At 42.5% G+C, this 27781-nt stretch overlaps 2 protein-coding genes across 2 annotated transcripts in view; one reads left to right on the top strand and one right to left on the bottom strand.

The window, feature by feature from the left end:
- The window catches only part of nlgn2a (neuroligin 2a), a 178422-nt gene extending 173355 nt beyond the window's left edge, over positions 1-5067 (bottom strand). The window contains 2 exon segments of the mRNA XM_051428715.1: positions 3871-4011; positions 4909-5067. The gene's annotated coding sequence lies outside the window, so the exon portion shown is untranslated.
- Positions 5068-23819: 18752 nt separating this feature from the next.
- tmem256 (transmembrane protein 256) lies at positions 23820-27566 on the top strand. The gene is made up of 4 exons (XM_051428742.1): positions 23820-23978; positions 25054-25091; positions 25554-25634; positions 26864-27566. The coding sequence occupies exons 1-4, from the start codon at positions 23897-23899 to the stop codon at positions 27005-27007; spliced, it is 345 nt and encodes a 114-aa protein (XP_051284702.1). The 5' UTR covers positions 23820-23896; the 3' UTR covers positions 27008-27566.
- The last annotated feature ends 215 nt before the right edge of the window (positions 27567-27781 follow it).

Genomic DNA, 27781 nt, shown 5'->3' with positions numbered 1-27781 from the left:
CATCTTGCACCCCAGAGAGCAAGATCTCATTCAACAGGCTCAGACAAAGGAGGAGTGTGGAGGGACTGTGGGAGACCAGCACTCTAAGAGAATCGCAACAAAGCAGACACACTGACAGGCTGAACAGGGAGGATGGAGGTACTTGTGTCAGGGAACAATCCTCAACAAATATAATCTTTTACTTTTTTTCAATAGTCTTTCAATAACCCTAAAGGAAAATTGCCAGATCAATAGCATTCACCAGCACATATGCAGGTACAGCATAACGTTACAAAAATAAGGACATCCAACTTTTGCAAAAAATGTAAATATACAGAATATAGAGTAAATAAGACATGCTAATGCTTACGTTTGCTCATTTTTAACGCAATAAAATATTTGGTCATAACGATTTCATGTCGGGATTCTGCACAGCACCAGTGAACATTGTTTACTGGGCTTGATCATGAAGAAAAAAATGCAGCCTCCGGCAATTTGGACATTGCTGCAGTCGATATTGTGATGTCAGTTGTTTTTTGATTAATTTTGTGGCCTTAATATACACGGACACATGCTGGAGCACACATACAAACCGGTGAAGACTAAATAAAAGCTTCAGGTTTGAAATCTTTGTGGGGCAAATCCTTCCAAAAAGATGCTGCCATAGCAACGACACACACTCCTTGCAAAAAAGACAGACCGGCTCCCTTTGAACCAAATGAATGAGTCGGGCACAAATGGATGGAGAAGAAAAACAAATGAATACACGAATGAGGAATAAAGACAATAAAAGGAGGATATATGGTCTTACAAAAGCATACTTTCACTGGCGGAGAAGTCCCAAAATATAATTGATTTAAAGTATATTTTTGGGGGGGCTTTTATTGCCTTTAATTGATAGAGACAGCCGAAGGTGGACAGGAAAGGGGGGCAGAGAGAGAGGATGACACGCAGCAAAGGGCCGCAGGTCGGACTTGAACCCTGGGCCACTGCAGCAAGGACTCAGCCTCGGTACATGGGTCGCCAGCTCTACCAACTGAGCTAACCGGGCGCCCCGAAAAAAAAATATATATACATTATTGATTTAATGGGCAGAGAGCTGTAGCCTACACATGTGAACAAACACATGTAAAAGACGGGGTGATTACATGGGGAGAGCGGTGCTCAAGGGAGGAGGAGAGGCATATTCCCCATTGTAACCAGCTTGTTGTCAATTACCAAGCCTTGTTATATACAAAAGAGCCTCCATTTAAGAGTTATTCCATTTAATCAGCTTTATTTTCTCCTAGAGAAGCTGAGAGAAGCAGAGAAAAACAGGTTTTGGTGAGGGAGTTTAGTATTAGTAGTAACACAGACGTCATCATGGCAACAGGTACTACACGTTATAGAATATGCTGAAATACTGAGCATCCGCTCATAGCTCAAGTAGTCCCAGTGAGACATATTTCTGCGTTACTTCCTTAAATAAGGTGTTCATTAAGTGTGTCTGTCTGCTCTTTGTTACCTTTCTAAACAGATCCTTCAAATGTGCAAACAGGTCACTACAATTATTCAATATTCCATCAATTATACAACCACTAACTGTACTGTCTGAACCCTTAAAGTTAGCTGACAAGTGGAAGACAAAGTCTCACTCCTGGGGAAACAAAACCATGCCAGCAGCCCTGAAAATACATTTCTGCACCTTCAAAGCAATAACTGACACATTGTTTCCTTCCTCAGCTTCTCGTAACAAAAGGCCGATATAAACAACAGCGCCTCCCTCAGGACTCGTGTATTCAGCCAGCCTTGGCTTTACTAATTCATTTCAACTTTGCTAAACAAACATTTAATTTTACCAGCGCTCATCTGACGAGTCTCCAGCTCTCCAGTCAACACGTCAGCTGCCATATTGCTGAAGATTTTTTATACAGATGACATCTCTCACCTAAAATTAGCAGCAACTGCTGTCATCTCCACAGTCAGAAAACATCCTAACACACTGGGGGAGCTGCTGTCACTGATTCATCTACGGTAAAAATAAATAGTAAGGGCTAAAATTAGCTGCAGTGAACGGACAGGTAGGCATTTTAAGCACTGTGTTAGTGTGATTGTGCGTGATTGTGATGGCTATTTCAACCCACCCTGTCACAACACCAGCCTGCATCTGTTGACTGCTTAGCGACCCGCGCTGGGAGCCATCAATCTACCCGACAACACGCTTTGAACGCTTTCAGCTCCATCTGCCTCCAGCTTTGCTGCACCTTTGCTGGAGATGGATGGCACTGAGCAATGTCTTCGGGGGCCTTGCATTGCATTTGGTTGGGACACACACAGAGATACAAAACATTCTTGCATGCAAAAGGTAGTGTGTGTACGGGCCTTTTCAAAGCTACCCATCCTGTGTTTTTTTTTTTAGATTGTTGTAAATCAGCCACTGATCCCAGGTGAATACACCGTATTGCATTGCTGCAGAAATACTCCATGATGATGCCCCCCTTTCTATTTTTTCTCCCATTCTGTGTGTACATATTCCTCTCTCACACACAAATGCTTGCATTCACTCCACACACTGCGTTGGCGTGCCACCTTTATCCCCCTTAAACATCTCCACAGGTCTTCAAAGTTTCCAGCCAGCGGCCATCAAGATAAATAACAACTCCTCTGTGACAACATCTATTTGTTGTCCCCCCCCCCGCCTCCATTAAAATACCTTCTACCCACAGAGGAGATGTCCCTATCTGCTATATGGCCAGGCTAGCTGCCTAAACCAAGGAAAGAAGCCGAGCCGAGCCGAGCAGAGCAGAGCTGCCTTCTTCTTCTCGTCGCCACAGATAAGAACAGAGGTCTTCTTGTCCCTGCTGAATTCTATCATCTAGCAGGCCCTGCCGATTCGAATGCCCCACAACACCAGCCACAGCATATAAATGCACCCCATTCTTCATGCTGTGTGTGTGCATCTATTTGTGTGTGTGCGGAGGGGAGAATTTAGGGAGAATATGTTCTCATGGTCATGGCGTTTCCTGGGTCTTTTGAGTATAAAGACCCAGGAAAATGTGCTCATACTAAGTTGAAGGATGATTCAACTGTTGAAGGGGGACTTTTGTGAGTGTGTGCACATCATTTCAATCATCTGTCTGCAGGCAAAATTCCCCCTCCACTCCTATTCCTTTCCCTCTTATTCCAGACACTACACAATTAAAGAAATGCACAATGACAGCCACATGTGCAAGGACTGATCCAGCGTTGATGATCGGCAAAGCACTTTGATTAATAAGCTACAAATTCTGCATGTTAGGAGGACAGAGAAATGAGCTCAGACTGACTGAATAGCAGCCTCTGTTTCTCTCGTTCCACCAGAAGAGCTCGGAGTGCAAGTCCTCATTAATGGTACAGAGGATTCATCTCCTCTGTAATGAAGGAGCACCAGCTCATCTGCATGAAGCCCCCCTTATTCTCAACAGGTCTGACCACGCCGCACAGCAAACACACTTTACATACAATACACTAAACAAACCCAACAGATGGGCCAAAACACTGCTCAAGTACAAGAGGTCATTCATTTCAGACATGTTTTGGACAAATGCATCTGACAACAGGCGTCCATTAATGTTTGAAATTGCATAAGGAAAACAGATCATTCAAAACAAGAAATGAAAGGGGAAATCACTCATTTTTGCCCCAGTTTGCTTGATTTTGATGCTCATCTCTGAACATTTATTTTTCACTTTAGGTGTCAAAGACAACCCTGGAGCGCACGCGCACACACACACACACACACACACACACACACACACACACACAATTAAAAATGCAAATTGAGTGCAAATTTGCAGATATAATCATTTGGAAGACATTTTACAGTGTAACTCGGGTTTTTAAACATAGGACACCATGTAAACCTCAGCCTACCTGTTAGTGTGTGATCCACTGGTGCTGGTGGGGTGCCAGATTCCCGCTGAGGTTTTGCCTGAGATTTCGTCCTTCTCCTCCTCGTCCTCTTCACTAAATCTTCCTCCAGGTAAACGTAAAGCGAGCAAAAAGTGCTCGTGTCTAAAAAAACAAAAAAAACAACAACAAAATAAAAAAAACAAAACAAAAAAAAAAAAACCCAACACCTTCAAAAATGCCTTCCCCCCTCCCCTCAAGACAGCACTACCTCGTTCAATCCAACCGGGCCGGCAGGTGGGACTTCATGACTGGAGACACCGACAGCGGAGACTGAATACCAAAAAAAATAAAGCTGTTCTACTGCATTACACACCACATACAGCAGGATATAGCATGGTTCCCCATCCGAGCGGCCAGGCTCGGCTCAGCTCGGTGCCAGTCTTCTCCAGCACGGCAATATATATTAATTAATTTCTCAGCTAACAGTCCGGTGTGCCTCAGGAAGAATGTCCGTTTTTATCGACGCCTTAATACAACAAACAACCCCCAAATAACCCGGACGTGTCTGCGGGGTCTCGCTGGATTTGACAACCCGGCAAGTGTCACCTGTGTTGACCAATGGTCGCAGCTACTCAGTTTTTTGAGCGTTTTTTTCTGGGATGTCGTCGATAAATCCTCAATAAATCCCGTCGAGGAGAACTCCGACACCGCCAAGGGGCCGGTTCAAGTCACGGTGCAAGCCTCTGCTCGCTTTTACTCGTCTCGGTAACGGCGGACAGAGACTGCGTCCCGGTAGTCTTGTGAGAAGATGCTGCCTCCGTACCGCCGCTGCTGCTGTGTGGACGCCGTGACCGCCTCGGCTAGCTGTCGCACACGCGCGCACGTGCGCAGCCTCGCAGGCACGCACGCTCGTTCCCGGCGTGTGACGCGCGCCGCAGTGTCCTCCCTAGCAAGCTGGTCGCCTTGGCAACGCTTTCTTCTGACCTCAATATGGTCGCTTTTATACTAAAAAATGTGTCGCGTTTACCGCAGTTTCTGTCGCGATGACAGCATACTCACGTTCACTCAGCGGCGGAAAGAGGTATTAGTCCGCTCCTTTGTATAGAGGTTGTGGTACGGCTGGTCTGTATCTTCTCCTGCAGAGGGATGTGAAAAATTAGTGCTGAGGAGTTTCATTTTTTCGGCATCCCTCTCTCCTCCTCTCCTCCGCTCGCATCCAGCCGGGCAGATCTGCATCAGCATGACGTCAGAGGACCTTAAAGGGATACTAGCCCATTTTTTTCCTCCCCTCCTCCCCTCTTCCTTCCCTCCACCCTGCATCTTTCCTTTTGCACTATCCCTTCACCGTTCACCCGAACACCTCAAGCATCCCTCCCAACCTCAGTCGCTCCCCTCCGTCTCTCCATCCATCCTATAGCCTATAGTTTAAACTTTCCACACAGAGGACATGTAACTCTCTATTTCTGCCTGGATAATCCCTATAGGAGGCTAACCGTGTTAATCATTGAGGGATAAATATCACAGCAGTATTTTGAGTGCCAAATCGGGTATTAAATGAATTTTATAGTGATACCACAGAAGATAAAAATGATAGGCTACAATAACATTAGGCTATGCACTCACTAATCATCACTACAAGTCCCTTTTGGAATATCACACAGATTTTTTCAGGGTGGGTTGCTGGCTTCACCAGCTTGCACATTTATTTATTTTATGCTTTACTTTAAGGGATAATAACCATCTAACATCCAGCATGGCCCAGTCCCTGATCTCATCAGTGCAGATGGTAATGGCTGTGCGGTGGCAGCACCTGCTCCTCTGGATGCAGGACAGGCACATGTCTGTCTTATTACCAGGGTCATAACACAGCCAAACATCTGCCTCAGTCACTCTCCCACTGCACAGCCATGTATCCACAGTTGGTGGGCCAGCCAGGAATTCCCAGCTCAGAGGATAAAAGTCTCTCCCAAAAAAAAAACATGCTCCATATTTGCTTGTTTTCATGCTTCTACGTGCAGTCACTTAAGTTAAAGTATAATGAGTGCCACCCCAAGTCATATCCAAATGACGCCCATGGGCTCTCAGGCAGCATCCAGATCTCATTGTAGAGAAGATTTACTGCTTAACATCCATGTGCCAGTTTTCATTCGGCTCCTCGTATAAACCCCAGGCAGGGAAACAGGCTGCTTCTCCACTCATGTGGGGAGACCAGCCGTCAATCAGCCAAAACATCCAGTCAGCTGGTCGTACCTTTTACCTTCGGACACATCCAACTACCTGAGGGACACAGATGAGGCAGCGAGAGAGGAAGAGGGGGATCGCCATGGGGCTACAGTCTTGGCTATCAAGACAGATTGTCTTTGGTGGTGGATGTACATTCCCCCAGTGATATCCCATCAGGTGAGGAGGTAGTAGAGGGCCTATGTGTGTGTGTGTGTGTGTGTGTGTGTCTCTTCATGTATAGGGGTGATGTTGATGTCCTGCACTTGATAGACTCTAGCCAAGCATCAGCATTAATGGCCCACCAGGGAGACCTGACAGCTGAGCCCACACCAAGACATTCACACGTGTGCACACACTCACACTCACACACACACACACACACACACACACACACGTTCCTCACTGCCTGTTTCACACAACTCCTTGTCATTGATGGACTACACTGATACATGATAGCGAACACATGTATCACAGTCCCTTTTGCTCTCCCTTAACACAGGAAGAACACACACTGTCCCTCCCTGCACACAGACACTCCCAGCCGTGATATATGTTGTGTTAGAGGTCAGTTTTGCCACTGTGGAGCCCCAGGGGGAGCTGCCGGTCTGTGGAGAATTCCTCTGCAGTGTTTATGTACGTTCTTATGCCTCCAAAACACCATTATAGTGGGCCATGTTTGATTAGCCCAGTTCTACGCTTAAGTGACCAGTCAAAAGGCCCTTTGATGTGGCCCCAGGGTCCTGGGCCCCTGCAGATAGGCTCTCCTTTTCCATCTCTCGGCTCGACAGTTCTCAAACAGTCGGAACAGAACACCCACAGGGGAAATTAATGTCTTAGGACTTCCATAAGCATACACACATGCACATAAAGGCATTCATTGTCACATACATAAATGTACATTGTCCATTTAGCTGTACGCTGCTATCACACATATACACATGCATGCAGATTTAATATTCCATTAACAATGGGCTGCAACAACAGCCACATTCTGCTATAGTACAATGCAATCATTTGTTTGCTCTGAGGTGTTTGCAGTAATATGTCATTGCAATCTCATAAAGCCATTAACCTTTCTGTCTAAGCCACCCAGAGTATGCAGAAAGCCCATTTTCTCTCCGCCTAATTTACCTTTCCTGCAACCTGACCTATTGAGCATGCCCACAAATCCCTACTGTGTGTTTGTAGACGGTGAGAGACCACACTGTCACAGAGCTTGAAATATAATATCAAGGATAAACATTTATTCATTTGTTTTACAACTTTATGTAGTATTCTGCACACTCACCTGTGAACGCGTACACATTATACGCATAATTGCAGATTATTATTCCTCATTGGGAGAACAGGCCTGCAAAGATGCCATTCCAAATAGCTGAAAACAAACTCCAGCGATACGATTGCCAGGAGCTTTTAATTCACAAAGCGGTTTTGGCGGAAAGAGACTGGACTGTAGCATAGCTGGATGCGAGCTTGCCAGGAGAGGCAGAGGAACTGCATGGCACAAATACACTTTAAATGAATGGTGCTCAACCTCCTCCTGTTCCTGCAGGAAGGATTACTCTTTGACATCGTCACTCTCAGTAGGCGATTTTGAGGGGGGGGGGTTAGGGAGGGGATGCTACCCCCCCTTGTTAGCAAAATGACCAAAATGCCTCCCTCTTGTTAACCTGCCATCCTCCTTTCCATCCCCTAGTACACTGGTTTCCAACCCTTTTTTGACGAACTCAAGTACTTCCTCAGCACCACCAATCATGTTCCATATGTGTTCATTGATTTTAAACTGGATGTTATTTAACACTATTGACTATATAAATGTGGATATTATTGGAATATTTCTTTTCATAGTGTTTTGGTTTGTTTAACTTTGCATTTGTACTACTTGAGATAAGATAAAATGAGATAAGCTAGACTTTACTGATCCCACACTGGGGAAATTCACACATTACAGCAGCTCCAGATACAAGACAGCAGATAAGAAAAAAGAAATACACATTAAATAACAATATAAAATAGGAAAAATACAAGATATAATGAAAATAGAAAGAATAGAATTAGAGTTGTATGTACAGCTTTTATAAAGATGTGATATATATATAGATATTGCACAGGTTACAGTAGGAGGTAGTGGCATGCTGTAAAAATAAATAATTGCACAGGACCAGATATATACACCGCAGTAATTTAGCAGGATAAATATAGGCTAGAAGGGGCTATGAATATACAATACAGGTCTAATACTAATAATGTGAATGTAGGAAATATATATTCAATTCAATTCAATTCAATTTTATTTGTATAGCGCCAATTCATAACAGAAGTTATCTCAGGACACTTTTCAAATAGAGCAGGTCTAGACCGAACTCTTTAAAACATTACAGAGACCCAACAGTACCACCATGAGCAAGCACTTGGCGACAAAAAAAACAACTGCCTGTTAAAAGGCAGAAACCTAGGACAGATCCTTCGGCTCTAGGTGGGTGGTCGTCTGTCTCGACCAGTTCATCTCGATATGCATGTGAAACTGTACAGTACTGAGTGCAAATAGAATATTAAATAGTGCAAAAGTGACTGTGATAAGAGTTGAGGCACAAGATAGATATTTTAAAACCCTTTTATCTATTTTTAGCTAATCTTTTAAACCATTTTCCATTATGCTTTGCTATTTCAACCATTTATCTGTTACGGTCAGCTATTTAGACCATTTATCCATTACTTTTAGCTACCTCTGCTCACTTACTAAGTTTTCACGCACTCCATGGCGCTGTCCGTGGTGCTGAAGTAGCAGACGGATTTGCCTTTTTCTCTCATCCCTTCTTCTCAGTTTTGTCTTGGATATGTTCTCCAAATTATATAAATACTCAAGTCTATATTATAGAGCAGTGTCACCTTCGTGGTCAAAGTGACAAGTGGCAACGTGTAGCCGTGGATGAGTGGAAAGATCATAGAGACAGAGTGCTACCAGTATATTCCTTTAATATTCATCATTCATCATTCAGTAGCATTTGTGCTGCTGGAAATACACCCAAGACCCATGGAGGTAGCTTAAACTCTAACCCTAAAATGAACAGATCCCCAGCTGTTTACACTCATACACTGGAAGTTCAAAATCTCACCGTTCTCCTACTCCCCTCTGTGTCCTTATTTTGTCCTCTGAGTTCTCACCCTCACACCTTTAAACCTCTTACACATCGCGCCCTGTCTGAACTCCTCTCACTGATTTACCCTTCTTCACTGCTAACTTCATCACTGATAATCTTTCTTGACTTCCTTGTAGCTTCACATTTATTCTCCCTTCTCTCTGCCTCATCTCTCTATCTACCTTCATGCCCACCCGCCACGAGGCACCTGGCCCCCGGGTTAGTAACTGGTGCTCTTCCAACCTCACTCCCACCTCCTCTCCCGCTCTTTAGCTCCTGGCATCGTGTTCTGTTTCTCACACACTCACTTATCACTGTAAGGTTGGATTTATGTCTGAGCACACTGTTATTTAGTGGAACATTGTTGTTATTTTTTGGCGGGGTGAAGCCGCTACAGAGAATGTGCTGAATGAGTCAGGCATGAGACAGGATGATAGCTTAAGCATTATGTAGTTCAATGGAGCGCTGATAGCATTCAGCTGTAAACATGGAAGTCAGTTGTTAGTCACACCAAGGTGTGACCCTTGCCATGTTTTCACCTTGTCGTTTTTTCTCATTGTGATGGGGAGAAAGGATGAAACAATAGTTTAGAAACTGAACCTTTGGAAAATATGTGAGGAACACTGATAGTGAAAACTTTTGGTTTAATGGCAAACAATAGAATGATGCATTACTGCCCTCTAGACAATGACATATTCCTCTTGGTTTCAGCAGGGGAAAGCTTTTGTCTGTCTGTCTGACAGTGTTGTTGATAGCTTTCTGTTTCTGTAGTCAGATGACTGCACATGCACTGATTTGATCGAGGGTCAGTAATGATGCTCGCTGACAAAGGCCAGCGTTATTTCCTGGGTCATAAGCCTAAAAAAAGGAAGCCAGATGTGACAGAAGGTTGGTCTTAACGCTGCTGACAGCAGACTCAGTTTTCCAAACTCTACACAGCAGGACTAACATTTGTGTTTGTGTGCACGTATCCACTTTAAAGCTGCGCCAATCAATATTTTGATGGTAAAAACAAGTCAAATGTACACATGTAATATGAAACGTGATACATTTTAGCTCATTGCTTTTATTTTAAAACCCACAAATTCACTGTTTACCAATCCATTTCCAGTTTAATTTTTTTTTTTAATCCAATGTAGGCTACGCTGCTTGCCCAGCACCAAACAGCAGAAAGTCAGCAGCTAGCTAGTGAACATGGAGGTGCATTTGGGTGCTAAAGAGACATATTTTTCTCAGGAGTCAATGCAGACCAAAACAGAGATTAGATGACAGTGAATATTGGACTAGCATCCATCTGGTGGACAGATACAGGGCTCCAAATGAATGCTAATGCTGGAAATAGATAACAGTTTGCTAACACATTTGCCATATCAGCTATATCATCTTGTTATGCTGCCCACAAATGACCACCAATTCAATTCATGCTTTGGTTTCCACATTCGCTTTATAATTTAAGAGTGGCATTTTCAAATCACAGATTGAAGATAATGTTTTTGGTGAAGTGAATAATTGAACAGAAATTTTTAAATCTTTCCACATCAGTGTGGACACAGTGAGAAGGGTTGTTAGCCTTAATGCTTAGTGGATTAAACCCCTGGTTGCTAAATCATTAATAAATTAAAATCAAGTGAGATCCAAAAGTCAATTGTAGGTCAAACCAATGTACGAAATTACACTGCCAAAAGAGAATAAATAATTGCGATGATGATCATCTCTTCAGTGAAACCAATACATGTACACCACACTCCCTCTCACACTCCTCTACCTCGTACGCCTGCAGCCCATCTCTCAGCAAATCTCTCCCAGTGGACTCTTAGTGGTTTCCACCACCTCTTCCACCCTCTCCCCTTATTTTACATCCACTCGCATGTTGCAGTAAGCCTGCTCTTTCACCTCCTCCTTCTTCTTCTTCTTCACTCCTCTACCTCGCAGAGTAGTTACCACTGCTCTCCTCCATCCCTCACTCCCTCCTTTCCTGTTTTCTTATATCTCTGCTCCTCAGCAAGCCTTCAGCCCCTTGGGGTCGGGGATCGCATCCTTCTTCTCTGATCTGTAGCAGCAGGGAGCCCACCAGATTAGTGCTTAAGTAGCTCCACTTGCATTGGTTCCCGTCGTATGCCACCCCCTCGCTTTCTGTCTATATAACTCAGCATCCCCGTACCACACACAAATACACGTACACGCCCCATTAGCTTGGAGTGGCATCTGCTTTTAATTGAACACATCTGAGCACTGGCGTAGTCTCCACATCCGTGCATCGGCCAGTGATAATTGCAGCGCCACATGTCCCATCAATGCCTGCTGCAACAGTGAGGTATAAAGGAAGAGAGAAAGAGACCTGCACACTGTGACTTTGCATTTTTTATTACCTTCTCTGGCCCAGAAACTTTGGGTTTATGGTCTTGTGATCACGTATTCACATGTAGTTATTATTAACATTAATAGGTTCATATGCCGTGTCTGTACTTGTGCCTGTGTGGCGTGTGTGTGAATGTGTGTGTGTGTACGGGGCCCTGCTGAGAGAGGAGCTCTGGACTGATGTATTATTCATGGTAAGGAGAGAGTAAACTCTTGTGTGAAAATGTGCTTATTGCATGTAGGAGCCCTCTTCTTCTGTCAGGGGATGGTGACAAATCATATTGCACACGTCTTGCAATCCATTTGTATTGTATATTGTTGGACTTACCCTACTTATTATAGCCTTAACCAGACCTTCTTCTCACCTCTGTCCTTTAATTAGGATTTTAAATCAATAAATAACAATTTCTTGTATTCTTCCTGTTTAAGAACACAAATGTCTCCTATCGTTGGCTTCTATTCTTATGAGGATATTGAGCGCTGTAAAAATCACCCCATCTCACTCATTGAGGAGCATGCTGATGAGCCACCCTTTTGAATAGCCATGTCCTTGTTTGACCCCTTAAAAAGGAACATTTCAATTTATTTCAGCCTGTGTCGTACTTGTGTACCTTTTGCCATAATTTCTGATTTTATTGTTAGTTAAAACCCAATGGCTTATTTTCTATGTGTGATGTATGAGTAGAGAGGCTTTGAAATTGTTTAAAGGCACCTCTGACGGAGGTAGGCTGAGTAAAATAACAAGTGATGTTGTCACAATAGTGCAAGCAAGCTAACAAGGGATACTGGGCCCAAATGAAGACTACTGAGGCAAATCTGGTGCAATACGTTGATTCATTACAGAGTCAAACTAAGGCTTACAGGAATGAGGCAGGCAACAGTCAAAACCACGAAGGAAATCCAACAGGCAAACAATTCCAAAAGGAGCAGGCAAGAAATCCAAAATACAAAGAACAAGAAAAAAACGGGGTAGCAGGTCTGAAGAACATTGGGGAACACACTAAGGAATACACTGGAAAGCTTGACATGAAGACAAAAGGAACTGTTAAAAGGAACTCAACAGCTAAATAGATGAGAGGAGGATAACTACAGGTGAAACTAATCTGGGTGGGGCAGACAATCAAAGCTGGAGGGAAAACAGACAAAGACAGGAAGTAGAGTAAATGACACAAGAGGAAGAGTGAATAAAATAATAAACAGGAAATAAATATATTAATATTACATTACACATGTAACTCATTACTCTTGTTGCTGAGTAGCTAATTAGTAAATTAATGTAAACATTTCTTTTCAAGGAGTAATATCCCAAAATAAGTGAATGATTAAGAGTTGTGTAACTTGTGGATAGAAAAGAATAACCAGAACTACCAAAATAAAACCCCAGTTGTAATAAACTGGGATCTTGCATAAAGCCAACACTACACACACACCCAGGCAGCAGCACAAACACTGTTGTTCATTTGTCCTGCATACTTGAGTGTCTGTGTGTATTTCTGTGTCCACATGCACACTTCTTTATGAATAATGAGCACAACGAGCCATCATTTTACAGGTTATTAGGCAGCCTTGGCCTGACATTTTGCTGACTGTAATTGTTTGTATGTGATGTTTTTAATTCTTCCACTGTCTTTTTGTCTTTGTCGCAACTTGCTGCCTTGTGAGCAAAGCATTCGGAAATGGAGAGACCGCATAAGAAGCAGAGCTAAATCAACATAATGAAAGTGGAAAGTGGCTCCTCTGGGAAGAGTATCCAAATGACAGACATCTCAACGACTCTATCACGAGCAACATCATTGTTCCAGATGGATGACGTTCAGCTTAAAGCAATAGTTTGCTTGCAATTTGTAGAACACTTGAACTTTTCAGCATTATTAGATTAGGTGATTAGATGAAACCTTAATGGTCCCCGTGGGGAAACTGGGCTTGTTGCAGCAGCAGAGAGGAGGATTTGGATAAGAATTAAACAAATAGAAAGCACAAAGATAATACTACATGCAATTTGTACAACAGGGAATAATGGCTGACAGATTACTTTGTGCATTTGTAACAGACATAGAGGGATGCAGCAGTAGCTAGTTCATTAAAAAGGGTGTAGATGTAAGGAAATACAAAAGTAGACTTTTTCAGGAGGGGCATACCTTACTAAGAAAGTTGGAAGCTGCACAAATCAATATTTTTATATACCGATGGATCAAATACTGGATCAGACTACATGAAAGGCTTCTGTCGAATACTGACAACCTTACAGAGAACGATCACTCAGCTGTGCAGTTCCTCTCAGTTCTCAGTTCTTTTGGATTCTTTCAGCTCATTATTTTGGTTTTAAAGCCCTCAGACTTCAGTCTCAAAGCTCTCATGTTCTTTGTTGCCCCAAACAATAAGTGAAATATATATAATAATATAATAATAAGTAAAACTAATTTTCAGCAGCAGAAAACTTAGTGGAAAACACTACTAATGTTGCTCTGTGTCTGCTGGATGTATACAAACTGTTTCATAATATGTTCACTGTAATAACTTTATGTTGTGTTTTCAGCTTGTTCCAATTACCCAAGTGGCCATGTGGCATTTTCATATGGACGTTGTTCCAATGAAAATGGTTCTCAATGAGGTCTGTGGATATCCAGAGTGATAATGAAGAATCACCACATTCATGATTGTTTTCCTGGTGCCTTAAAGGTCCAGTGTGTAACATTTAGGAGGTTCTTTTGGCAGAAATAGAACATAATATTCATAGATATGTCTTCATTAGTCTACAATCCACTGAATATAGTGATTCCTATATTCATTCATGGAGTCCGCCATGTTGAACCGCCATGTTTCTACAGTAGCCCAGAATGGATAAACCAAACACTGGCTGTAGATGGGGCCTTTTGTGTACCGTAGTTTCTCCTACACACTTCACACACACATTCCCAGGTTGTCAAATACTGACGCGTACAGGACTCAGTTAGTTGCAATTTGCAGCTTCACTGCTAGATGCCACTTATTCTTACAAACTGGTCTTTTAAAAAACAGCTAAATAATTCCAACTGAAGGTCAACTGGTTCACACTCAAAGTAATTTACTAGTCTAGAACTAGAAGTCCACATTTGCTGTATATGTGTTCTTTTGTAATGCAGTAACAGTAACAAGAACAAATGTTTCAGCTCACATCTTTCTCACAGTAAACTTCAAAAGACTATTTTTACTGAAGGAAGTGCAAGTTATCCAGAGAAACCAGGTGTAACCCAAAAAAAAGAAATTTTTTCAATCCACAAATTCCATTCACCTCCATTTTACTGGGGTGGAGGCAGAAATCTCAGAGACATAGAGATATCTCAAAACCTGAGCAAATAAAACCAAACCCATCTGCATAGCTAGATACCACTGCAGCTCAGAAGCAAATAATTTATTTTTGTAATCTGGCTGAACCGACCCTTTAAATTGGTTTACAAGGAGAAAGGGGGCCATGAAATTTACTTATGCTTCCAAAGTAGGACATGACAGAAAGAGTTTGAGAACCACTGGTCTAGACTTAAATGTATGTAGTTCATAAAAGCTTTTACATTTGCTGTAGGTAAACTCTAGGAAAAAGAAAGATTAGAAAAAAGGTTTAAAAAATCTACAAAATGTGCTGAAAAATCTGTAGCAACAGTGAAAACACAGATACACATCTAACAATGTGATTGATTGCTTAACTCTTTTATTTTTAAATTGTCAATACCTGCCACCCCAGGTGTTCATAGTAACACAGAGTGACATTTTTTTCTGATTTTAATAGAATATTCTCCAAACTCACACACTTTTGTGCAACTCTGAAAATATTACTTTCAAAGTATTTGTCTGTCTTCCGTGCCAAACTTGGCAAAAGGTAATTATGTCCTTTCTGCAATTATAGATAACAGCAGTAAAAAATAACCTCACTGTGAAAGCTGCATACAGATTAACTTTATAGTTAAGGCAGACAGTGGGTGCACTCATTTTAAGGTGAGTTTTTTAGAAAATGGAAAATGAAGACAAAAAACAGAATATTCTTCAGGAGTAAAACATGTGTAGGGCTATTAAAATGAACCATGTGGATGGCTGGAGGTGTAGCAGAGCGTTTGTTTGGATGTATGTCTCCAGCACGTGATGAAACTGTGCTGGAAATATAAAAAAGGTTTCATTTTGGCCTCCATTATGCCGGCTAAGCAGAGCAGCGCCCATGGAGCAGGTTCACGGATGTATGAAGACAGTCCATTGTGAAAATGTTGCCCTGATACTTTTCTTTGAGTAAAGTACAAATAAAACACATCTTCTCTTTGGTTCAGCTTCCTGCTTCCCATCTCCAACTTCTCTCCAGGTACATGACTAATGAGCCCAGAGTTATGAAAAATCCTGCCGTGAAGCTGCTGCAGAGGTTTTCTCTTCCACCCCTCTTTGCTCTGTCTTTTCTTCCAAACCAAGAAAAGTTTGTTACAGAAGCCCTGGTACCACCATCTACATTTTTCTCTGCTAATTCTGGTTGTCCACTGGGGAGCTGGACAGCAAGGCTTAACCTCCAATAACCTGTCTCCTTCTTCCGTATCAGATGTCTCCAAAAAGCCAAGCCACACTCCTGTGCTAATTAACTCGTCTGATGGAAATCAGGTTGGGAGGGATGCTGATCACCTTTTATAGCCAACATGTGCCTCATCAGAATATTAAAAACCGCATAATGTTGAACTTACAGACGCAGACATCCATCCCTATACTCTCAGCCTTGAATTTAGCTCCTGGCGTCTGCATGTCCATCAGTGCGGTACCATGGAAATTCAGGTGTTATTGTGGAAAAACAAGCATTCAGAAGGGGACTCATTAGAGGTGTGAAAACAGACTGATGGAGCCAGAAGACGGGAGGAATAAGCAAGGTAAAGTGAATGAGATGGATGACCTGAGCCGCAGCAGCCCCCGGGCTGAAGCCCGGATGTGACTGGTGTACATGTTGTGTGACAGCTTTGATTAAGATGCTCGCCGGCTAATACGCTCCCTCTCTGTCTCTCTGCATCTCGCTTTCTGGCTCTCATGCAAATATAAAGCAGGTAGATGGGAGTAATGGTGGAAAACGCCAAGGACAGAGGGAGAGGAAACACTTGATTTCAGCCACGTTGATCAAAATCAACACGATTCCATGGCCCCCACACTTCACCTACAATGTTTATTTACTCTTTTGAGAAGATTTGTTCGATAATTATATTCAAAATATATCTATGGAGCCTGTTGGGAGACATTGGGGGAGAAAAATACAAAGGTGAAAATGATGATGAATGAAAAAAAATAACTTTTGCATTCCCCTGAGAAATATTTTGACTGGAAGAACTTCCAGGTCATCTTGCTTCACATGTCATTTGATTAAACAGTAAACCCTGAGCAACGGAGGTTGGACTGTTCCTTGGGGCTGATGTGCCGCTACTGGAAACACTATCTAACAGGGAACAGACTGTGACACACTGGAGCGGAGTGTTTCTGGGGGCTGGGCCTCACTGAGTTCTTTAAAAAAAAAAACACACAACTTTTATAATTTTATTCACAGATAATCAACAGAAAACGTATCCAAGCTTAGCAGACCTAATTAATTTCATTCGTGACCAACTGCAGTATCCTGGACAACTTCACGGTTGCCGATGATGTATGCCAGGGAGCTCCTCCGAGATTGTCCCCTTGTGCAAAGTATCCTCTTTGTTTTTTTTACCCATGGATTTTTTTTCTCCTCCATATATTTTTCTCTCCCCTCTGTAGGTTTCTCAGGGGGACGCAGAAGTATTTTTTTCCCTTTTCACCCATCTATTTTTTCCCCCCTCCCCAATGTCCCCAAAGGGGCTGCGTATATATGTGATTTGTTTTAATTGGGCTAATTATGTTTATTGTCTTACTTTTTATAATCTCTTTTGACTGTTTATGTGTTCCTGTATTTGTCTCTGCTTGTTTCGTATCCACCTTATTGCATAATAAAAGTAAGTGAATAAATACATGGTTGGGTTAATACATACAACGATACACCTATAGTCCCTTAACACAGTACCATTAAAATACACATGTTACAAACATGGCAAACATTTAAACGATAAGTCTGACATTATACTTGTCTCACTGTCAACAAAAAGAACAATACATTAATCCAGCTCTCTATCATTTCCAACTTCTTGTCTATAATGAGTGGAGGCTCTGCAGTTTATGGTATGAAATATGTTGAATATAGTCTAGATGTAAAGCAGCAGGATCAAGTTCCTGATTATTTATCCGTCAGACACATGAAGACGTGGCTGCTGACAGGAAGAAGCTTCCTGGAGGAGTCAAATTGATCATTGATTGTATGAGTCCAATCAATGATCAATTTGACTCACTCTTCCAGGAGATGAGAAAAACTGACATATTACATTAGAGCCTTTTATAAATGAGTAAAAGTTGTAGACATTAGATAACACAGTCGTTTTATTTTTACAGGTTTCAGGAAATAATTAGGAGGACAGGGATTGATCATCTGTTCATGGCTGAACTGGTGAGTCAAATATAGAGGATCTTCAGACTTTAGAGGGATATTTAAATATTAACTGTATTGTTTGATGGAAAGTGAGTCTACTATCAGCTACATTATCTTCCTGTTGAGACTAACTACAATAATGTTGACAGACCTGGACCACAGCGAGGCTCTGTTTCAGTCAGATTGAAGAAGAGCTCCTGGATGAGCTGGACGAAGAAGAGCAGCTGAAAGGTCACACTGGAGGGCCTTCAGGTGTTTGTCTCAGTCGTCCGTCCAGAAGCAGAGGAGGAGGTTCGAACCTTCCTTCCATCTCTGCACACCACGCTGCTCAGACTCTTTGGTGGCATTCAGATCACCAGCCGCCCACTCTCTGCAGGGGACACAGAGCCAGCACTGCTCTTGGAGCTTGAACAGAGCACTGCGCCCCTGGTACCAAAGGTGGTGGACACTGCTCTGAAGTTCTTCCTGGAGGAACCGGAGCAGTTTTTGAACTGATGACATGTGAGTCCACTACAGAAAATTATGCACCACTTCTGTTTGGGGTCTCAGAAACTCCAGGTGTAAAATAATAAAATCAAATATAATGGATTTATTACTCTTTATTTCTGATTGTTGTTGGAGGGACTTCATATTTCAGATGTCATGGTCCCTTCCAAATCCCAAATAAGTTTTTTATGATTATTATTGGAAAATAGTAACAGTTTATTTGTAAGTGGTTTATTGTGGAGTTTGACCTGTTTGGGGTCTAACTGACTTCAAACCACAGCATTGTTATTATGCAGAATAACACACCGCACATTACTTTGTCTCTGATCGACTTTTTGGTGAAAAATATCTTTCCAGACATAGACCATAGAACCTCAAAAATATTGAATATTCTTTACTTGGCATAATTGCAGTGTTTTGGGATCAGCTTCACCAGATGTGCAAGCCCAAATTGTTGAAAGGGGAGGTTTGCAATTTCAATATTTCTTTTCCAATACTGGGTTTTACTCCAGTCAGATGAAAATAAAGAAATTAGAAAATTTGAAAAAGGAAAATTGATTTTGTAATTATTACTGTAATTTCTACCAAACATTTCCCACCAATTATAAAAAAAGAAACGTCTGTGTCGTATAAACACAAGGGTTAAAGTGCCCAGAGGAATATTAATTTTAACATCTAGAATTCCATGACAGCTGGGCAGCTCCATTTGCTGAGGAAGATGGTGGTGTACCATTATCATCAAGCTGAATAGACCTTGTGGAGGCATTATTTTGTCAACTTTATATTTTTTGGTCATGCTAGCTACATATGGCTCCAGGGTAATGTCGGCCTGTCGGTCAGGCCGCCACTTTGATCCAGACTGACCAATATCTTAACAAGTATTGGATGGATTGCCATGAAATTTGATACAGAGACTTTGATGGTGTTGGACCGGACACCAAACCAAGCCCATTCGTTTGTACTGGAGACATAAATCTTTAAAAGGTGATCTACTTTCTGTTTTTAAAAACTGCTCAGTCATTTCCCAGTGTTTAGCAAATGTTACTCACAGGATCAAATATTGCATTTGTTGGGGACTATTTTCAGCTGTGGATTAATACATATTTTTGTGCTACAGTAGTTAGTATTTACAGAAGCAGGACAGTGTATGTGTGATTGAGTCAAAATAAACTCCAGTGTGTGTGTTCGTGGTAATGAAGAAACATGTCACCCAGTGCAGCGGTGTGGCTCATTTCTGTGTTTTTAATAGCATTTGGACAATAATGGAGCTCTATGGCACAGAGGATCAGGACTTGGCTGCATCCAGCACTTGTTAGTAGAATAAATTGGTGACGGTGTAGCATTTTCCTAATGAAACTTCACTCTCCCTTAAAGCCCAGGATTATGTGATAACCAGAAGGGGCTGGTGGTACTGAACGTGATTAAACAGAACTTGATTTGACATGAGAGTAAATGAAACGGTTCCTTTTGGATTCCATTATGCGCTCAGTGCAGGGGCAGAAGAAAATGCATTTATTTCCGGCGATGAAAACCGACTTTGCCTCGCTGTAACCGAGTTTCTCCAGCTAAGATATTTTTTTGGCCTAATTGCTGCCAGTGGCTAAATCCTATCCATTTGCATCGATCTCCTTTGAAGAGAGATGCAGATGAGCTTAACGAGTGTGCTAATTATGCTCGCTCGGTGTGGGGAGCCTGCTGTAACCGCAACTTTGTGTGTGTGTGTGTGTGTGTGTGTGTGTGCATATTTGAAATGTTATGCTCCTGCATGCCTGAGTGTTTGTTTTTGTGCGTGCATAAATACTGGGGACAAACATCCTGACATTAAGAAGAGAGAGTGACTTACTATGAATACCACTCAGTGGATTAATAACAAGTCTGAATGTGCTTTGATTGCTTTGTTTGGAGCTGCGCACATAGTCGGCTCCGTATCAGGAACAACCTGTCACGCTATCAACAAAAGAAGGGAAATTGAACTGTTTTGCTGAAAACATCCTCAGAACAATATTTTTCAGTGTTGACATGAGAATGGAGACAAATATTATTGTGTGTGTGTGTGTGTGTGTGTGTGTGTGTGTGTGTGTGTGTGTGTGTGTGTGTGTACCTGAGGCTGTTTTGGTCCAGTGCATGTGTGTGTGTGTGTGTGTGTGTGTGTGTGTGTGTGTGTGTGTGTGTGTGTGTGTGTGTGCACCGCTCCGCCAGCCAGTGTAATGGCAGTGACTGGTGTTGTCTCCCCAAGCACACAATAGCCTGGACAGCCAGACAAAATGTCACTCGACAGGCCCGTCTCTTCTATCTCTCTCAGCCTCCCTTCTCTCTCTCTCTCTCTCTCTCTCTCTCTCTCTCTCTCTCCTCTTTGCTGAAAGGGATGTAATGACATGGACGAGTGACAGAGCTGAAGCATGAAAAGCTGTGACACTGGGGCACAATATGTACATTTGTGACTAAACATCTCAGAGACATGAAAGCGCCCCAACAGATAGATAATTGGCTGCGGTTGCGGCTTCTCAAAAGCGAGCCGAAGACAGTGAAGGGCTGCAACCGTCAAAACACATCAAGGTTAATGGAGAAGCTCAGAAATGTTGGGTTCTTTTTTAAATCTTGGTATTGGCGGGGGGAGTGAGCACGCCACCCAGCAGGCAAAGCTTTTGGCACGCACAAAGGATATTTCATTGCTTACAGGACGGAGCTGTCCTGCTTTTGATTTTCTTGCCGTTTCCCTGCTGTATTTGGACTCTGAGACACGTGGAACTCACAGTGAGTGGAGAAGATGGAGGAAACTTCTGACATCTGCAAACAGCACGACCTTGTGAGATCCCCGTTCTTCAAAGCGTCATTCACACTGCTGCTTATTTCTTCAAATAATGACACATTTGAGGTCTCGCTGTGGTGTTTCCATCTGTCTTGTTACCTGCTAACTAAAAGCAAAGCAGGATCTTTGTTTTTATTTCCACAAGATGGGCTGTTTCCACTTTATTTGCCTTGCATTTAAATTCCCCTTGCAGAACAAAGATGCATCGCCATCAGATATACAATACTAACAATATAGCTAACAAGAATAGGAAATTGGATTTTCAAAACAACCCATGGCGGTACATTAAGTTGAAAGAAAAGTGAGATTCAAGATGTGCATACACTAAATGGGGAAATGGAAGGCAAGGAAGCGGCCCTTGTTTTTGCAGTGTGGAAGCAGCTTTCTTTGTCGTTGTCACACCGAGCTCCTGCAAAAAGGGTTGCACCAGGACGAAACAAAGCGCTAGGCAACAGCAGCTGTCATGTAAATGTATAGGTTGCATGACAAGCACAACCAGTTCCCATTTGTGGAAAAAGCTCTCCCCCGATATCCTCGTTTAGGGCGAGTAAATGTTTTTGCTTGTCGTGCTCTTGACTGTCTTCGAGGGAGACAAACGTTTTCTCGGCCGGCAGCTCGGTCGCGACAAGACAGGCCGGGGGCAAACAATCTGAGGAGATCAGACACCTAACATGCACATGCTTCTACTCAAACACGCCAAGGTTTGGCGGAGAGCAGAGCAAGTCGCCAGAGAAGAAGGGAGAGCACGGGCAGGCGGGCTGGCTGAAGTGAGATGGATGTCGGCTCTTGGAGGAACCTCACAGCGACACGGCTGCTGGGACTTAGAGATAATTTGCTGCTTGTCTGTGAAAACAAGATGTAAAGCCATACTTCATTGTTGTCCTTGCTGTCCCATCTGCCATGGGCCAGAATGAAAATGACCTGCCTTTATGTGTGTGTGTGTGTGTGTGTGTGTGTGTGTGTGTGTGTGCGGATTCTGTGCAGAGTAAGTGAGGCCACGCTGCAAATCATGCTAAATTGAAGTCCACGTGTGCCCGAGTACATACGGAGGCGGGCTTGTGTCAAAGCTCACGAGCTCGCGCACAAACACACCGCACGGGCTACAGGTCCAGCTCACAGTTGATGATGAAGGCTTGTGACTCATAAGGCTTATTTTTAATCAGCTACATGGTCATTAAAATGTGTTAATTGTATGCATTGTGTTAATGCTGTGTCAAAGTCAGCTAAGGACGAGGCTCGCCGAAAACTGCGGTTTAGCGACTCTCCAGTAATGCAGTGTGACCCTGTGTAATTTCAATATGATAATTGGAAGAAGTCCCCCTGCCCCCTCCATGCACACACACATAAACACGCACACACACACACTCCGTCTTTGGGTGAACTTTGGTAGATGAGAAGGCAATACAGCACCCCCTGTTGGTGGGCTCTCTGCAGGGATTGGTGCATTTTCATCAAAGGGTAACAACAGCATTAGTCCCCAACACCTCAAAAACACATCAAACATTAGGAGTAATTCACTAAAGCAGAGAAATTCACCAGCGTTTCCCAAATTGCAGTGACGGACAAATTGCCAAGCGCCTCACACTAATGCACCCGCCGCACCGCTGAGCCTATTATTCAGTGTTATGTGGCAATTTGGGTGCATACGGTGATGCTTAAAAAAAGGGCAGCACAAATAGAGCCCTTTCTAAAGCCAAGCAACCCCTCTGTGAAGAAAATTAATTATTCATACAAAAGCAGCACAATAGTATAATTCAGCCCGGCCATGAATAATGCATTTCAGATGTGAGGTCTTAAACAAAGCAGAGGTAAAAAAAAATAAAAATGACTTTGATTTTATTTTCCATTTGTGAAGTGGAGGGCAGTGTGTAGCCTATTTTCTGCTAAAGTGCTTTTTTTTTTACTTTGCCCTGGTTGCACAGTGTCTTCTAATAGTCCTACATTAGAGCTTTGAAAGTCACAACTGAACAGCCATAGGAGTATAAAACCCCTACACTCGCATATACATAGCCTGAGAACGGAGCCTAGAGGCATTACAATGCCTGCTGGAGTGTCATGTCAGTGTCAGATCTGTTTGGAGGAGTTATGAAATTTGCCCCGTGGGCTGAAACTGTAGCACGGCATTCGCCATTTTGGTTCGAGCCTCCAAACGGATTACGAGCGTGCTTGGCAGCCGGGAGCCCTGGGTTGAGTGCAGTTTCATCTCCCGGTGGCGCTGCCTTCACGGACTGAGTGGAATGTCGTAATTAGGGCAACGTATGGACGACTAAAAAAAGCTTATACTGTCGATGTGAATGTGATGTGTCATATTATTCTTTACCCATGTCAATTTGTAAATTATTTGTGCGTTCAGATACTACCTATTTATTTTATTTTTTGACCATGTACTATATTAGTTGTAAGGTTTTTTTGTTATCTATATTTAGCCTCACGAGGAAAGCTACTATCAGTACCGCTGGACTTTAAAAGTAGGAGTTCACAAAAAGACCGTGAAGGCAGCATCGCCGTCAGTCTTCCGCTTGTTGTCGGATACGCACACAGCCACTCAACATGAGCGCTTCTGTTATTGTCCGAAGGTTAGCCGCTCTGTCGGGGGCTTCAGCGGTGGCAGCCGGGGCATACGGGGCTCACGGTAGGGACTCTACATTAGCTTACACTCCGTACTCATGCACGAGTATCTCCACCGGGCCGGACGGTAAAACACAGTCAGGGAAGGCTGTCATGTCAACGCTTAACGCCAGCCTCCGTTCAAAAAGATGACAATTTAAGGTTGTCTTCTTTATCGACGCGACTGTATGACTCTAAAAGAAGAGCAAATATCTGCTGCTAATATTTAATAGGCTAATGTTTAAATCGGCAGCTAAACGAGACCCCTAGCAGCGTGTTATTGTAGTCAAATAAATTGTGTAATGAAGGTGACCCGCCTCCACTGAGTGTCATGGCCGAAGAATGCTTATTCAAGTCAGTAGTGCAAGTTGGTGGTATAATACACTGTCGCTGTGGCAGTGATGCTGTTTTTTGGTAACTTTTACAGCGGGTCTTTGAGACAGTATGCTTTCTCATATTAAGGCTGCACCGACCCTGCTATCTATATGGAGAGACAGTAATATAATTATACACTGCACTATGGCTGACAACAGGAGAGAATGCACAAACCCCCTGCTGTCAGTCACTTCTGCCAGTGTTCAAAAGTCTACATTGACACGAAGCTTCATGACATTAGGGGGTCTGTGATCCATAAAGAAATCATTATCAAAAGAGTGTGTGGGGAACTTAAGGGAACCTTAAAAGGTAGTCTGCTTATTGCCATTAAAGCTGCAGTAGGGAACTTTTATAAAAAATAACTTTTGGTTATATTTGCTGAAATTGTACAGTAGTACACGAGACAGATAATCTGTTCCTCTGGCTTGTTCTAGCACTCCTAATAGCATTTGCAAAAAAGCACCGGTGCTGGACAAAAACAACCAATCAGAGCCAAGAAACATGTAGGGATGCTTTGGGTAAATGCTTTAAGATAGTTGATTGTTCAGTCTCCTTCCCAGGGTCCCAAAGTGTCTGTATTTGACAGCCTGGTGATGAGACTCAACAATCAACTATCTTTCTCAGCTCTGATTGGTTGTTTTTTGTTCAGAATGTTAGAATATAGTGAACATTAAATATGTAATTTAACTGCATTATGTAATTTTTCTTCATATTTCTTGTTTTAGGTTTCAAAAACAGCGACCCTGATGACTACCAGAGAGTGGTATGTAAACATCACTGTGAATAGCAAGTTGGGCTATTAAAAGTTATTAAAAACTTTCCAGTTGATCGCTGCCGCAGTCTCCTAACACAGTTTCTACTTCAGTGATCTTGTCGGAGATCATGGTCTTGATTATGCAGTTTTAGATTAGTGCTCAATTCCAGAGTTTTTGCAGCAGTGTGTTTTGCTTGTGAGATTTTTTCTTTCTTCATACTTGTTGACTTCCTGATGTCAAAAGACAGGAAAAAGGTTTTTAATATCTCTGTAAGGATAAAGACACTATCCATTATTGTGCCTGATTGATGAAAATGGTAACCCATTCCGCGTTTACGCTACTGACTCATTAAATATCATTTGTAGTCCATCTGTACAGCGGTAGCCCTCATCATGCTGTACCAGAAAATCTTTGATACACTAAGTGAAGAATTTCCTGAAAGCTCTGTCTCTGTGTGTCTGCCTCTCCAGCTATTTGAAACCGCCAACAAGTACCATTTCTACCACAGCCTGGCCCTGCTGGGGGCTGCCCACTCTGGCAAACCTGCTGTGGTGAGTATGGGAGCCTAATACCGACTCTCAGGGCTGGATGCACTCGAGTGTTCTTTAAAATTGAACTAGTGTGATAGTGTCAGTGTGTCCTCTCTCAGAACAGCAGTATTCCTCTAGGCCATAATTACAGAGGAGGCTTTTTTTTTTTTTTTTTTTAAACAAACCAGTTGCTAACAGCTGGCAATGGGGCAGTGAAATTTTAGTTTCTGTGGTTTTATCACATTGTGACTAATAGAATTTCTAGCATATGCAAAACCTGCACTGCCAAGTATGTGCAGCGTAAAGGCTATTTAAAAATTCATTACCACCGAATATAAAATCAACAAACTGCATGAAAAGGAGACGCGTGCCAGATTAGGTGTGATCTACAGTATGTGTGGCCAAGCCAATCAGCATCTCTTGGATGTCACATCTACTAGGAGCTTTTGGAGAAGACAATTTGAGCTGGACTCCAACTAGGGACACTTCCACAGTAGCCAAGGGATGTGTGCAAAACAGCTCAGCTAATTGGAATTTGAAGAAAAATATGTATTCCCACATATTTTTGTTTAGGAGCATAATCAATGCATAGAAAGGATTTTGCAATTTGGTGTGAGTCTTATGTTTAGTGTATGTGTTTTAACAATAACAAATCAACTACCAGCTTCAACAGGCTGACTACACAGGACACACCTCCACCAGCTTTAGTAGTCTGTAACACCTGAACACCACCTGCTGCTTTTGAGATGGAGTGAAAACTAGTTAGCACGTCAAAATAGATTCTTCTGGCACTTTTTAACACTGTTAAATAACCTCCAGCTTGAAGTAAATAATAAAAAAAAACCCTGCTACCTTTGGAACATGGTTAAGGGTGTCATTAAAGGGGTATTTCAGCTCATTTGAGAGGGCTGTGGAGGCACCTTGGACTAAAATTGTTTGCTGTGCTCCAAACAGAACTGAATTTGGCATGTTATCAGAGATACAATGGTGGTTTGCAACCACAGCGGAACGAAGCATTTGGCCCTAATGGCAAAAATATTTGGACAGGGTTGTTCACCATCCCCCAATACACTGTCATCTGCAACTGTTTAACCATGTTATGTGACTGGTTACAGGCTGTGTATTTTCAGTTTGCATCCATAGAGTTATATTTAAATCTTGTTTTGAGAAATTTGTGTATGATCTGAAAGCATCTCAACACACAGTGTGCATGACACCCAATGTGTCTCCCTTATCTCCCCTCTACACAGGCTGGGACCCTCCTGATAGCAGGCATGGGGATGTTCTGTGGCTCTCTGTACCACCAGGCCCTGACAGGGGACCCTGGCCTACGCAAAGTGGCTCCCATGGGGGGCGTAGCTATGATCGTTGGCTGGCTGGCCATCATTCTCTGAACTGCAACAGCTCACAACCCGTCCACAGGGCCACCGTGTGACACTAAACTGTCAGACTGTTAATGGATGAACTGGAGAGAGTTGTGAGAGTTGGCCGAAGTGCTGAGTTATGCCACAAATCTAACCGCTCCCTGTCCTGGGTTGTGGGTGTCAGCAGAAGATAAGGTCACAACAGGATTATCGCTTTTCTACCATTGCTGTCTGTGTCAGACTGGTGCCCTTTGACTGTTTTTGTTTGAGTTGAAATGGAATAGCAAATTAATTCAGTATGTCACGCATGTACAATTTGTTGATCTGACATTTTCAATGGCATGTCAATTCTGTGCTGGGGCAGAAAATCACTAATGAGCTAATAGAAATTCCCAGCGCTATACATAGGTTTGTGACTGTGAATGATACAGTAGTATATCTTGTTTCTTTATTTTTACTATATTTTCCCCGACTGCAATAAATACAGTTTATATTTCTGTATATTTATACAGCGTAGGTATGGCAAATATAGTAAAAATAAAGAAAGAAACATGAAGGATTTAAAATCAAATAAATACTTTTTCTTACACATTGTTGGTTGCCTTATTAATGAATATCCATATTAGCACTTTCTCTTAAAGTCTCAAACCAATACACAAAAAGATTTTTTCTCACAAGCTACTCAATATGTAGGAATTCACTGCAGATAGACAGCTCCACTGCATTGACTTATATTATCATTTTAAATGGCCTAACAGTGTATAGAGCAGCTTAAGCAAAGGACACCAACAGACTGAATAAACT

The sequence above is a fragment of the Dicentrarchus labrax genome, unplaced genomic scaffold, assembly GCF_905237075.1.
Source record: "Dicentrarchus labrax unplaced genomic scaffold, dlabrax2021, whole genome shotgun sequence".
Lineage (NCBI taxonomy): Eukaryota > Metazoa > Chordata > Actinopteri > Moronidae > Dicentrarchus > Dicentrarchus labrax.
This window is presented reverse-complemented; position numbering and strand designations above follow the sequence as displayed.